General features: G+C 58.6%; 3 protein-coding genes across 3 annotated transcripts; all 3 read right to left on the minus strand.

Moving 5' to 3' along the window:
- Nucleotides 1-288: 288 nt before the first annotated feature.
- Nucleotides 289-3,587, minus strand: LOC116937611 (uncharacterized). Its single transcript, XM_076058118.1, has one exon. The coding sequence runs from the start codon at nt 2,937-2,939 to the stop codon at nt 663-665; it is 2,277 nt and encodes a 758-aa protein (XP_075914233.1). The 5' UTR covers nt 2,940-3,587; the 3' UTR covers nt 289-662.
- Nucleotides 3,588-5,251: 1,664 nt separating this feature from the next.
- On the minus strand, nt 5,252-9,034 carry LOC116937610 (uncharacterized). Its single transcript, XM_076058119.1, has one exon. The coding sequence runs from the start codon at nt 8,398-8,400 to the stop codon at nt 6,157-6,159; it is 2,244 nt and encodes a 747-aa protein (XP_075914234.1). The 5' UTR covers nt 8,401-9,034; the 3' UTR covers nt 5,252-6,156.
- A 912-nt stretch (nt 9,035-9,946) lies between these two features.
- LOC142907997 (uncharacterized) lies at nt 9,947-14,203 on the minus strand. The gene has a single exon (XM_076058120.1). It carries the CDS (start codon nt 13,194-13,196, stop codon nt 10,932-10,934), a length of 2,265 nt encoding a protein of 754 aa, XP_075914235.1. The 5' UTR covers nt 13,197-14,203; the 3' UTR covers nt 9,947-10,931.
- Between the last annotated feature and the right edge of the window lie 674 nt (nt 14,204-14,877).

Consider the following 14,877-nt stretch of genomic DNA (forward strand, 5'->3'; position numbering starts at 1 on the left):
TTCAGCTCGCGACCTGACCACAAAGGGTAGTCTAATTAATATCTTATAATAATATGAATATTCTAAATTGATATTAATATCCTCAAACAATATTAATATCCTCTAGTGGGTATTCAATTTTCTTGCTGTGGTTTTCACACCTGATGATGATTGCTCGTGTTGCAGTCGAAACGTCGTGAGAATTTTATTGTTTTATATTTTTATTATTTTATTGTTTCCCTTCTACGTAACTTTACCGAAAGAACCAAGAATATGAATCCCTGCAGTCACGAAAGCTTTAAACCAAAATTTACAAGTAGTTGTCGTTTTAATTGTGTAAATATATTTAAAGTGATGTGTTTACCCTTCCTATGGCTTTGTACTCCTTTCGGTGTTGTTTTGTGTCTTGATATTGTTGTTGCAACGTTCCGACCCCGTGTGCCTCCTACTGGAACATCTCTAAACAAAGAGCTTTACAGCGTTTCCGATTTCCTACTCCTGCCGCAGTTTAAATTATCACTTGCCCTGACAGCCTGTTAACAGGCTAGGTTTAGATTATTTTGGCAGCTCTACATTCCCACGGTGGTGGCGACGACGATGACGATGATGATGATGACGACGATGATGATGACGACGATGATGATGATGATGATGATGCTATCAGCGACTTGGTGGAGCTGCTCTCATTTCGCCTTGGCTGCCGGACCGATCTCAGCGGCCGGCCCCACCGTCGCGTCAACGGCGGCGAGCTTTCGCTTCGTCGCGCGACCGGGGCCTCCTTCGGGCACCGGACGGCCGTCGATCTGCGGGCCGGCATCGCCCGGGGCGGCCGGGTAGTACGGCAAGTGCTCGGGCGGAATCGAGAAGTACTTCTTGGACAGCGAGGCCAGCCGCTCGGCCGACAGGCCGCCGACGGGGGCAGTCGGCAGTCGGACCGACTCGAGCGTCCCCTGCTCGATCGTGTCGACGTCGGCGCCAAAAATATCCCGCAGAACGGATCGCCGAAGCAGGTCGACGTTCCCCGGCGCGACCAGCGGGACGCAGGTGACCTCGTCGTCCGGAGTCGAGCTCAGGTGCCTCATGCGAAGCGCTCCTTCATCGACCTCGAAGAAGTAGTTGGACGCGTATCGGGGCGGCATCGGCCTGAAGTGCCTCTTCAGGAGACTCTCCCAGCCCGTGTAGAAAGGGCGCTGGGCATCGCGATGGTCGAAGAACGTCGCCTCGACGCCGCTGATCAGGTTGACGGCGTCGACGACTTCCCACGGCGTGTAGAAGTTCTTGCCCCTCATCGCATTGCGACACCACGCGACGACCCTATCGGCCTGGTTGTGCGAGTGGCCCGGCGGGAGGTACAACAGAACGACTTTGCGGTAGAACAAGACCGACAGCAGCGCAAAGAACATGAACGCCACTTGAGACTTGTCCTGGCCAACGCGGTTGTCCAGAATGGCCACCAGCGTCGTGGGCATCGCGCCCGGGCGCCTGCCGAGCAGCCGCATGTGGTGCACGAAGCGGAGGCTGCACAGCGCGTCCGCGTCCTTCCCTTGGCCACGCTCGTCGTAGAAGATCACGCTGTTGACGCCGCTCGTGACGTCCGCCAGCACGAAATTCCGCAGCGCCAGGCTCGAGTCGAAGCGATCGGCGGACGGCCGCACGTGGCCGCAGTGCGGCATGGCGAAGCTCCCGCCAAAGCCCTCAACCTGAACCCGAACGGTCGGCGGGCGGCTCGGTCCGCGGGCAGAGTCGGCGGCGCCGGGCTCGCCGTCGTCGCAGTGGTCCGGAACGACGGCGGCCGGGACGTCCTGGCCGGGAGCGTGCCGCTCGACGTACTCCCTCACGAAAGCGGACACCGTCCGGCGCTGGGCGACCGCCGCGGCGAGAGGCAAATTCTTCTCCTGCAGCAGGCGCTCGCGCTCGTCCGCCGGGAGATCCCCGCGCGCGAGCCGGGCGTCGAGGCGGGCGCAGCAGTCGCAGGCGTCGTCCGCGGTGCGTGCCAAGCGGAGCCCGGGGTAGAACACGTGGACGTACTGGATCCAGCGCGAATACGACACGACCCGGCTGCCCTCGACGGCATCCAAATTGGCCTTGTACCGGCGATAGAGCTCGGTCCAGGTGACGTTGGGTTCAACCGAGTACTGCCGAGGCCGACGGTGGGAGCAGGGAAAGTCGTCCTCGACCTCCCACGCGCAGGCGCTCTCCCTGATGGCCTCGAGGTCGTCGGCGGCGAGCGCGTGATGCGGGACCCTTGGCGGGCGCCTCGCGCGCGACGTTTCCACGCCGCTCTCGAGGGCCTTCCGCAGGCGGTGGACGCGGGAGCCGCCGACCGGGATGACCGCGCGGATCACCCTCTCCGACAGGCCCCGCTGAAGCATCTGCAGGACGATCCTCTCCGACTGCCGCCACTCGGATCCGCCCCGGGCCGCCTCCGTCGAGCGCCACTCGTCGCGAATGCTGCGGACGGCGTCGTCGCCGAGAATGCTGACGGCTCGGGCCATCGCGGCCTCCTTGCGGTCGCGACGTCCGCGAGCCTGACGGGGCGCGGGGACGCTGGGCCGCGAACCGCCGCTGCCGGGGAGGGTCGGCAGCTGCGAGGGCGGGAGCGACGTCACGGCAGACGGCGTAGCCACCGGCGTCGATGCCGTCACCGCCGATGATGACGATGATGACGATGATGACGATGATGATGACGATGACGACGATGATGATGATGATGTCGGGCAAGACGCCGCGGCCGCCGGGAACGTGCCGCTGGAAAGGCTGACAAACTCGATGATGCGCTCCATCCACCGGCTCGCGACGGCATTGCCGCCGAACGCCCTCCTGAAGTCCTCGAGAGCGGCCAGCGACTCGCCGAAGGTGGACGCCGGCAGCGAGCGCCAATGGGCCTGCCCATACCCGAGCAAGGAATGCATTCGCTTGTTCAGCTCCGCCGCCCGTTTGTTCTCGCTGCGCTTGGACATGGCGGCAGAATGGTCCTCGTCCGGGTGCACCGCGGTGGGGGGCCGGTAGTCGCCCCCCACAATAAATAAATAAATAAATGGGTTAATTAATTACGGGGTGTCCCAGCCATGAGGTTCAAATGCCCCGCGTGGGTGACGGTGATGATGGCATCAGCAGCCTCCCTCGTTGACAAAGCCACTTTAAGATGTTTTTTTTTCTCTCTCTCGTTGGTGTTTTTTTTTCGTTTCAGTTGCCTGTTGCACCCGGTCGAAGGGCCGAATGGCTCACAGGGCTAAACCAAATGGAATTGAATTAAACCTTGCCACCATTGTGGCGATGGCCCAGGTGGCTTTGTCCGAAACAAAGAGCTACTACGCAGCAGCTCGCCGTGGGGGGGATGGGGGGGAGGGGGGGCCCTTGGAGCTGGCGAAATAATAAAAAGTGGTTTAGAGTAGACGGCAAAGAGCTTTCCAGCTCATCGGATTGCTCCTGCAGTCATTCAAAATACAAAGATTTCTGATTCCGATTCCCGTAAGTTTCAGATTCCTGGAATATTGATTCTGAATCGATTCTGCCTGCGCTTCATAGCAAGAATCGCACAAAAAAAATCCTCACGGGAATCGATTCGTGCGTGTTTGGAGCATTGGGGACAGCGTGATGAAGAATCGATTCTTCGTAAACGATACAGCTGGCGGGAGAGTAAATCGTCGATATCATGAATAGATTCTAAGGAGGAGGAATCGCCGAGGAATAGAAATCGCTTAATAGGGGGCGGAGCCGTCGTGATTGTGGATCGATTCCTAGGGGTTGGACTCGTCGACATAGTGAATCGATTGTTGGCTGGTGGGAGTGTGAATCCCGGGATAGTGAATCGATTTAAGGGGGATGGAATCGTCGAGGTAGCGATTCTATGCTCGGTGTGCAAGTGGTGGGGTGGTAGGGGGTGAATCGATTTAATGATAACTTATTCCTAGGGGCGGGAATCGTAGAAATAATCGATTCCTCGACTCCCTCCACCCCACTCCTATCCCCCTTCCCTACCCCTCCTACCCCCTCCCCCCACCCCTCCCCCACCCTTAACCCCTCCCCTCACTCCTCCCCCCACCCCTCCCCCTCCCTTAACCCCTCCCCCACCCTTAACCCCTCCCCCACCCCTCCCCCCACCCCTCCCCCCACCCCTCCCCCCCTTACCCCCTCCCCCCCCTTACCCCCTCCCCCCTCCTTTTCTGGCTGTGCTGCCTAGCGAACGCAGGCCAAGTGTTAGAACCTCGCGTGCCTCACCACCAACACCACCAACACCACCACCAACACCACCAACACCACTACCACCAACACCACCAACACCACCACCAACACCACCACCACCAACACCACCAACATCAACACCAACACCAACACCACCAACACCACCACCACCAACACCACCAACACCAACACCACCACTACCACCAACACCACCAACACCACCACCAACACCACCACCACCAACACCACCACCAACACCACCACCAACAACACCAACACCACCACTACCACCAACACCACCAACACCACCACCAACAACACCAACACCACCACCACCAACACCACCAACACCACCAACACCACCACTACCACCAACACCACCAACACCACCACCAACACCACCACCAACACCACCACCAACATCACCACCAACACCACCAACACCAACAACACCACCACCAACACCACCAACACCAACACCACCACCAACACCACCACCAACAACACCAACACCACCAACACCACCACCACCACCACCAACACCACCAACACCACCAACACCAACAACACCACCACCAACACCACCAACACCAACACCACCACCAACACCACCACCAACAACACCAACACCACCACTACCACCAACACCACCAACACCACCACCAACAACACCAACACCACCACCACCAACACCACCAACACCACCAACACCACCAACACCACCACTACCACCAACACCACCAACACCACCACCAACACCACCACCAACACCACCACCAACATCACCACCAACACCACCACCAACACCACCACCAACACCAACACCACCACCAACACCACCACCACCACCACCAACACCACCACCAACACCAACACCACCACCAACACCACCAACACCACCACCAACACCACCACCACCAACACCACCACCACCAACACCACCAGACTCCAAATATACAGCAGCAGCAGACTCGGTCAGTGTCAGGATGGAACCCACGACCTCCTGTAAACCAGGCGAGGGAGTTAACATCCCATCAGAGGGAGAGAGAGAGAGACACAGACTCCAGATATACAGCAGCAGGCATAGTCAGAATTGGGATCGAACCCACGACCTCCTGTATTCCAGGCGACTTGGTTAACATCTCCTAGCCACCGTGGCGCCCCCCTCTGGTTCAAGCCAATTGCCTGCCTCTGCGACTGCTGATGAAACTAAACTAGAAACTAGTTTTATTTATTTTACTTCATCAGGTAAAGACCCCACTGAGCTGTTATAAAACATTTCAGCTCGCGACCTGACCACAAAGGGTAGTCTCATTAATATCTTATAATAATATGAATATTCTAAATTGATATTAATATCCTCAAACAATATTAATATCCTCTAGTGGGTATTCAATTTTCTTGCTGTGGTTTTCACACCTGATGATGATTGCTCGTTTTGCAGTCGAAACGTCGTGAGAATTTTATTGATTTATATTTTTATTATTTTATTGTTTCCCTTCTACGTGACTTTACCGAAAGAACCAAGAATATGAATCCCTGCAGTCACGAAAGCTTTAAACCAAAATTTACAAGTAGTTGTCATTTTAATTGTGTAAATAAATTTAAAGTGATGTGTTTACCCTTCCTATGGCTTTGTACTCCTTTCGGTGTTGTTTTGTGTCTTGATATTGTTGTTGCAACGTTCCGACCCCGTGTGCCTCCTACTGGAACATCTCTAAACAAAGAGCTTTAGAGCGTTTCAGATTGCCTACTCCTGCCGCAGTATAAATTATCACTTGCCCTGACAGCCTGTTAACAGGCTAGGTTTAGATTATTTTGGCAGCTCTACATTCCCACGGTGGTGGCGACGACGACGATGACGATGATGACGACGATGACGATGATGATGATGATGACGACGATGACGATGATGACGATGATGACGATTACGACGATGATGACGATAATGACGATGACGATGATGCTATCAGCGACTTGGTGGAGCTGCTCTCATTTCGCCTTGGCTGCCGGACCGATCTCAGCGGCCGGCCCCACCGTCGCGTCAACGGCGGCGAGCTTTCGCTTCGTCGCGCGACCGGGGCCTCCTTCGGGCACCGGACGGCCGTCGATCTGCGGGCCGGCATCGCCCGGGGCGGCCGGGTAGTACGGCAAGTGCTCGGGCGGAATCGAGAAGTACTTCTTGGACAGCGAGGCCAGCCGCTCGGCCGACAGGCCGCCGACGGGGGCAGTCGGCAGTCGGACCGACTCGAGCGTCCCCTGCTCGATCGTGTCGACGTCGGCGCCAAAAATATCCCGCAGAACGGATCGCCGAAGCAGGTCGACGTTCCCCGGCGCGACCAGCGGGACGCAGGTGACCTCGTCGTCCGGAGTCGAGCTCAGGTGCCTCATGCGAAGCGCTCCTTCATCGACCTCGAAGAAGTAGTTGGACGCGTATCGGGGCGGCATCGGCCTGAAGTGCCTCTTCAGGAGACTCTCCCAGCCCGTGTAGAAAGGGCGCTGGGCATCGCGATGGTCGAAGAACGTCGCCTCGACGCCGCTGATCAGGTTGACGGCGTCGACGACTTCCCACGGCGTGTAGAAGTTCTTGCCCCTCATCGCATTGCGACACCACGCGACGACCCTATCGGCCTGGTTGTGCGAGTGGCCCGGCGGGAGGTACAACAGAACGACTTTGCGGTAGAACAAGACCGACAGCAGCGCAAAGAACATGAACGCCACTTGAGACTTGTCCTGGCCAACGCGGTTGTCCAGAATGGCCACCAGCGTCGTGGGCATCGCGCCCGGGCGCCTGCCGAGCAGCCGCATGTGGTGCACGAAGCGGAGGCTGCACAGCGCGTCCGCGTCCTTCCCTTGGCCACGCTCGTCGTAGAAGATCACGCTGTTGACGCCGCTCGTGACGTCCGCCAGCACGAAATTCCGCAGCGCCAGGCTCGAGTCGAAGCGATCGGCGGACGGCCGCACGTGGCCGCAGTGCGGCATGGCGAAGCTCCCGCCAAAGCCCTCAACCTGAACCCGAACGGTCGGCGGGCGGCTCGGTCCGCGGGCAGAGTCGGCGGCGCCGGGCTCGCCGTCGTCGCAGTGGTCCGGAACGACGGCGGCCGGGACGTCCTGGCCGGGAGCGTGCCGCTCGACGTACTCCCTCACGAAAGCGGACACCGTCCGGCGCTGGGCGACCGCCGCGGCGAGAGGCAAATTCTTCTCCTGCAGCAGGCGCTCGCGCTCGTCCGCCGGGAGATCCCCGCGCGCGAGCCGGGCGTCGAGGCGGGCGCAGCAGTCGCAGGCGTCGTCCGCGGTGCGTGCCAAGCGGAGCCCGGGGTAGAACACGTGGACGTACTGGATCCAGCGCGAATACGACACGACCCGGCTGCCCTCGACGGCATCCAAATTGGCCTTGTACCGGCGATAGAGCTCGGTCCAGGTGACGTTGGGCTCAACCGAGTACTGCCGAGGCCGACGGTGGGAGCAGGGAAAGTCGTCCTCGACCTCCCACGCGCAGGCGCTCTCCCTGATGGCCTCGAGGTCGTCGGCGGCGAGCGCGTGATGCGGGACCCTTGGCGGGCGCCTCGCGCGCGACGTTTCCACGCCGCTCTCGAGGGCCTTCCGCAGGCGGTGGACGCGGGAGCCGCCGACCGGGATGACCGCGCGGATCACGCTCTCCGACAGGCCCCGCTGAAGCATCTGCAGGACGATCCTCTCCGACTGCCGCCACTCGGATCCGCCCCGGGCCGCCTCCGTCGAGCGCCACTCGTCGCGAATGCTGCGGACGGCGTCGTCGCCGAGAATGCTGACGGCTCGGGCCATCGCGGCCTCCTTGCGGTCGCGACGTCCGCGAGCCTGACGGGGCGCGGGGACGCTGGGCCGCGAACCGCCGCTGCCGGGGAGGGTCGGCAGCTGCGAGGGCGGGAGCGACGTCACGGCAGACGGCGTAGCCACCGGCGTCGATGCCGTCACCGATGATGACGATGATGACGATGACGATGATGTCGGGCAAGACGCCGCCGCTGCCGCCGGGAACGTGCCGCTGGAAAGGCTGACAAACTCGATGATGCGCTCCATCCACCGGCTCGCGACGGCATTGCCGCCGAACGCCCTCCTGAAGTCCTCGAGAGCGGCCAGCGACTCGCCGAAGGTGGACGCCGGCAGCGAGCGCCAATGGGCCTGCCCATACCCGAGCAAGGAATGCATTCGCTTGTTCAGCTCCGCCGCCCGTTTGTTCTCGCTGCGCTTGGACATGGCGGCAGAATGGTCCTCGTCCGGGTGCACCGCGGTGGGGGGTGACGGTAGTGGCCCCCCCCCACAAATAAATAAATAAATGGGTTAATTAATTACGGGGTGTCCCAGCCATGAGGTTCAAATGCCCCGCGCGGGTGACGGTGATGATGGCATCAGCAGCCTCCCTCGTTGACAAAGCCACTTTAAGATGTTTTTTTTTCTCTCTCTCGTTGGTGTTTTTTTTTCGTTTCAGTTGCCTGTTGCACCCGGTCGAAGGGCCGAATGGCTCACAGGGCTAAACCAAATTAAATTTCAAATTAAACCTTGCCACCATTGTGGCGATGGCCCAGGTGGCTTTGTCCGAAACAAAGAGCTACTACGCAGCAGCTCGCCGTAGGGGGGGGGAGGGAGGGGCCCTTGGACCTGGCGAAATAATAAAAAGTGGTTTAGAGTAGACGGCAAAGAGCTTTCCAGCTCATCGGATTGCTCCTGCAGTCATTCAAAATACAAAGATTTCTGATTCCGATTCCCGTAAGTTTCAGATTCCTGGAATATTGATTCTGAATCGATTCTGCCTGCGCTTCATAGCAAGAATCGCACAAAAAAAATCCTCACGGGAATCGATTCGTGCGTGTTTGGAGGATTGGGGACAGCGTGATGAAAAATCGATTCTTCGTAAACGATACAGCGGGCGGGAGAGTACATCGTCGATATCATGAATAAATTCTAAGGAGGAGGAATCGCCGAGGAAATTAAATCGCTTAATAGGGGGCGGAGCCGTCGTGATTGTGGATCGATTCCTAGGGGGTGGACACGTCGACATAGTGAATCGATTGTTGGCTGGTGGGAGTGTGAATCCCGGGATAGGGAATCGATTTAAGGGGGGTGGAATCGACGAGGTAGCGATTCTATGCTCGGTGTGCAAGTGGTGGGGTGGTAGGGGGTGAATCGATTTAATGATAACTTATTCCTAGGAGCGGGAATCGTCGAAATCATCGATTCCTCGACTCCCTCCACCCCACTCCTATCCCCCTTCCCTACCCCTCCTACCCCCTCCCCCCACCCCTCCCCCACCCTTAACCCCACCCCTCCCCCCACCCCTCCCCCCACCCCTCCCCCCCTTACCCCCCCCCTTACCCCCTCCCCCCTCCTTTTCTGGCTGTGCTGCCTAGCGAACGCAGGCCAAGTGTTAGAACCTCGCGTGCCTCACCACCAACACCACCAACACCACCACCAACACCACCAACACCACCAACACCACCACCAACACCACCACCACCACTACCACCAACACCACCAACACCACCAACACCACCACTACCACCAACACCACCAACACCACCACCAACACCACCACCAACACCACCACCAACATCACCACCAACACCACCACCAACACCACCACCAACACCAACACCACCACCAACACCACCACCACCAACACCACCACCAACACCACCAACACCACCACCAACACCACCACCACCAACACCACCACCACCAACACCACCACCACCAACACCACCAGACTCCAAATATACAGCAGCAGCAGCAGACTCGGTCAGTGTCAGGATGGAACCCACGACCTCCTGTAAACCAGGCGAGGGAGTTAACATCCCATCAGAGGGAGAGAGAGAGAGAGAGACACAGACTCCAGATATACAGCAGCAGGCATAGTCAGAATTGGGATGGAACCCACGACCTCCTGTATCCCTGGCGAGGTGGTTAACATCTCCTAGCCACCGTGGCGCCCCCCTCTGGTTCAAGCCAATTGCCTGCCTCTGCGACTGCCGATGAAACTAAACTAGAAACTAGTTTTATTTATTTTACTTCATCAGGTAAAGACCCCACTGAGCTGTTATAAAACATTTCAGCTCGCGACCTGACCACAAAGGGTAGTCTAATTAATATCTTATAATAATATGAATATTCTAAATTGATATTAATATCCTCAAACAATATTAATATCCTCTAGTGGGTATTCAATTTTCTTGCTGTGGTTTTCACACCTGATGATGATTGCTCGTGTTGCAGTCGAAACGTCGTGAGAATTTTATTGTTTTATATTTTTATTATTTTCTTGTTTCCCTTCTACGTGACTTTACCGACAGAACCAAGAAGATGAATCCCTGCAGTCACGAAAGCTTTAAACCAAAATTTACAAGTAGTTGTCGTTTTAATTGTGTAAATATATTTAAAGTGATGTGTTTACCCTTCCTATGGCTTTATACTCCTTTCGGTGTTGTTTTGTGTCTTGATATTGTTGTTGCAACGTTCCGACCCCGTGTGCCTCCCACTGGAACATCTCTAAACAAAGAGCTTTACATCGTTTCAGATTTCCTACTCCTGCCGCAGTATAAATTATCACTTGCCCTGACAGCCTGTTAACAGGCTAGGTTTAGATTATTTTGGCAGCTCTACATTCCCACGGTGGTGGCGACGACGACGATGACGATGATGACGATGATGATGATGACGACGATGACAACGATGATGATGACGACGATGATGATGATGATGATGATGCTATCAGCGACTTGGTGGAGCTGCTCTCATTTCGCCTTGGCTGCCGGACCGATCTCAGCGGCCGGCCCCACCGTCGCGTCAACGGCGGCGAGCTTTCGCTTCGTCGCGCGACCGGGGCCTCCTTCGGGCACCGGACGGCCGTCGATCTGCGGGCCGGCATCGCCCGGGGCGGCCGGGTAGTACGGCAAGTGCTCGGGCGGAATCGAGAAGTACTTCTTGGACAGCGAGGCCAGCCGCTCGGCCGACAGGCCGCCGACGGGGGCAGTCGGCAGTCGGACCGACTCGAGCGTCCCCTGCTCGATCGTGTCGACGTCGGCGCCAAAAATATCCCGCAGAACGGATCGCCGAAGCAGGTCGACGTTCCCCGGCGCGACCAGCGGGACGCAGGTGACCTCGTCGTCCGGAGTCGAGCTCAGGTGCCTCATGCGAAGCGCTCCTTCATCGACCTCGAAGAAGTAGTTGGACGCGTATCGGGGCGGCATCGGCCTGAAGTGCCTCTTCAGGAGACTCTCCCAGCCCGTGTAGAAAGGGCGCTGGGCATCGCGATGGTCGAAGAACGTCGCCTCGACGCCGCTGATCAGGTTGACGGCGTCGACGACTTCCCACGGCGTGTAGAAGTTCTTGCCCCTCATCGCATTGCGACACCACGCGACGACCCTATCGGCCTGGTTGTGCGAGTGGCCCGGCGGGAGGTACAACAGAACGACTTTGCGGTAGAACAAGACCGACAGCAGCGCAAAGAACATGAACGCCACTTGAGACTTGTCCTGGCCAACGCGGTTGTCCAGAATGGCCACCAGCGTCGTGGGCATCGCGCCCGGGCGCCTGCCGAGCAGCCGCATGTGGTGCACGAAGCGGAGGCTGCACAGCGCGTCCGCGTCCTTCCCTTGGCCACGCTCGTCGTAGAAGATCACGCTGTTGACGCCGCTCGTGACGTCCGCCAGCACGAAATTCCGCAGCGCCAGGCTCGAGTCGAAGCGATCGGCGGACGGCCGCACGTGGCCGCAGTGCGGCATGGCGAAGCTCCCGCCAAAGCCCTCAACCTGAACCCGAACGGTCGGCGGGCGGCTCGGTCCGCGGGCAGAGTCGGCGGCGCCGGGCTCGCCGTCGTCGCAGTGGTCCGGAACGACGGCGGCCGGGACGTCCTGGCCGGGAGCGTGCCGCTCGACGTACTCCCTCACGAAAGCGGACACCGTCCGGCGCTGGGCGACCGCCGCGGCGAGAGGCAAATTCTTCTCCTGCAGCAGGCGCTCGCGCTCGTCCGCCGGGAGATCCCCGCGCGCGAGCCGGGCGTCGAGGCGGGCGCAGCAGTCGCAGGCGTCGTCCGCGGTGCGTGCCAAGCGGAGCCCGGGGTAGAACACGTGGACGTACTGGATCCAGCGCGAATACGACACGACCCGGCTGCCCTCGACGGCATCCAAATTGGCCTTGTACCGGCGATAGAGCTCGGTCCAGGTGACGTTGGGTTCAACCGAGTACTGCCGAGGCCGACGGTGGGAGCAGGGAAAGTCGTCCTCGACCTCCCACGCGCAGGCGCTCTCCCTGATGGCCTCGAGGTCGTCGGCGGCGAGCGCGTGATGCGGGACCCTTGGCGGGCGCCTCGCGCGCGACGTTTCCACGCCGCTCTCGAGGGCCTTCCGCAGGCGGTGGACGCGGGAGCCGCCGACCGGGATGACCGCGCGGATCACGCTCTCCGACAGGCCCCGCTGAAGCATCTGCAGGACGATCCTCTCCGACTGCCGCCACTCGGATCCGCCCCGGGCCGCCTCCGTCGAGCGCCACTCGTCGCGAATGCTGCGGACGGCGTCGTCGCCGAGAATGCTGACGGCTCGGGCCATCGCGGCCTCCTTGCGGTCGCGACGTCCGCGAGCCTGACGGGGCGCGGGGACGCTGGGCCGCGAACCGCCGCTGCCGGGGAGGGTCGGCAGCTGCGAGGGCGGGAGCGACGTCACGGCAGACGGCGTAGCCACCGGCGTCGATGCCGTCACCGATGATGACGACGATGATGACGATGATGACGATGACGATGAAGACGACGATGATGTCGGGCAAGACGCCGCTGCCGCCGGGAACGTGCCGCTGGAAAGGCTGACAAACTCGATGATGCGCTCCATCCACCGGCTCGCGACGGCATTGCCGCCGAACGCCCTCCTGAAGTCCTCGAGAGCGGCCAGCGACTCGCCGAAGGTGGACGCCGGCAGCGAGCGCCAATGGGCCTGCCCATACCCGAGCAAGGAATGCATTCGCTTGTTCAGCTCCGCCGCCCGTTTGTTCTCGCTGCGCTTGGACATGGCGGCAGAATGGTCCTCGTCCGGGTGCACCGCGGTGGGGGGTGTGACGGTAGTCGCCCCCCCCCCCCCACAAAAATAAATAAATAAATGGGTTAATTAATTACGGGGTGTCCCAGCCATGAGGTTCAAATGCCCCGCGCGGGTGACGGTGATGATGGCATCAGCAGCCTCCCTCGTTGACAAAGCCACTTTAAGATGTTTTTTTTTCTCTCTCTCGTTGGTGTTTTTTTTTCGTTTCAGTTGCCTGTTGCACCCGGTCGAAGGGCCGAATGGCTCACAGGGCTAAACCAAATTAAATTTCAAATTAAACCTTGCCACCATTGTGGCGATGGCCCAGGTGGCTTTGTCCGAAACAAAGAGCTACTACGCAGTAGCTCGCCGTAGGGTGGGGGAGGGGGGAGGCCCTTGGACCTGGCGAAATAATAAAAAGTGGTTTAGAGTAGACGGCAAAGAGCTTTCCAGCTCATCGGATTGCTCCTGCAGTCATTCAAAATACAAAGATTTCTGATTCCGATTCCCGTAAGTTTCAGATTCCTGGAATATTGATTCTGAATCGATTCTGCCTGCGCTTCATAGCTAGAATCGCACAAAAAAAATCCTCACGGGAATCGATTCGTGCGTGTTTGGAGGATTGCGGACAGCGTGATGAAGAATCGATTCTTCGTAAACGATACAGCGGGCGGGAGAGTAAATCGTCGATATCATGAATAGATTCTAAGGAGGAGGAATCGCCGAGGAAATTAAATCGCTTAATAGGGGGCGGAGCCGTCGTGATTGTGGATCGATTCCTAAGGGGTGGACACGTCGACATAGTGAATCGATTATTGGCTGGTGGGAGTGTGAATCCCGGAATAGTGAATCGATTTAAGGGGGGTGGAATCGTCGAGGTAGCGATTCTATGCTCGGTGTGCAAGTGGTGGGGTGGTAGGGGGTGAATCGATTTAATGATAACTTATTCCTAGGGGCGGGAATCGTAGAAATAATCGATTCCTCGACTCCCTCCACCCCACTCCTATCCCCCTTCCCTACCCCTCCTACCCCCTCCCCCCACCCCTCCCCCACCCTTAACCCCTCCCCTCACTCCTCCCCCCACCCCTCCCCCTCCCTTAACCCCTCCCCCACCCTTAACCCCTCCCCCCACCCCTCCCCCCCCCTTACCCCCTCCCCCCCCTTACCCCCTCCCCCCTCCTTTTCTGGCTGTGCTGCCTAGCGAACGCAGGCCAAGTGTTAGAACCTCGCGTGCCTCACCACCAACACCACCACCAACACCACCAACACCAACACCACCACTACCACCAACACCACCAACACCACCACCAACACCACCACCAACACCACCAACACCACCAACACCACCAACACCACCACCAACACCACCACTACAACCAACACCACCAACACCACCACCAACACCACCAACACCAACACCACCACTACCACCAACACCACCAACACCACCACCAACACCACCACCACCAACACCACCAACACCAACACCACCAACACCACCAACAACACCAACACCACCACTACCACCAACACCACCAACACCACCACCAACACCACCACCAACATCACCACCAACACCACCACCAACACCACCACCAACACCACCACCAACACCAACACCACCACCAACACCACCACCACCAACACCACCACCAACACCACCAACACCACC

The sequence above is a fragment of the Petromyzon marinus genome, assembly GCF_048934315.1.
Source record: "Petromyzon marinus isolate PM22_M1 ecotype Great Lakes invasive population chromosome 68 unlocalized genomic scaffold, UKy_Petmar_22M1.pri1.0 chr68_unloc.1, whole genome shotgun sequence".
Taxonomy (NCBI): domain Eukaryota; kingdom Metazoa; phylum Chordata; class Hyperoartia; order Petromyzontiformes; family Petromyzontidae; genus Petromyzon; species Petromyzon marinus.

Excerpts from the sequence above, each read along its gene's own strand:
- LOC116937611 (XM_076058118.1), bottom strand. The coding sequence starts at position 2,939 with ATGTCCAAGCGCAGCGAGAACAAACGGGCGGCGGAGCTGAACAAGCGA.
- LOC116937610 (XM_076058119.1), bottom strand. The coding sequence starts at position 8,400 with ATGTCCAAGCGCAGCGAGAACAAACGGGCGGCGGAGCTGAACAAGCGA.
- LOC142907997 (XM_076058120.1), bottom strand. The coding sequence starts at position 13,196 with ATGTCCAAGCGCAGCGAGAACAAACGGGCGGCGGAGCTGAACAAGCGA.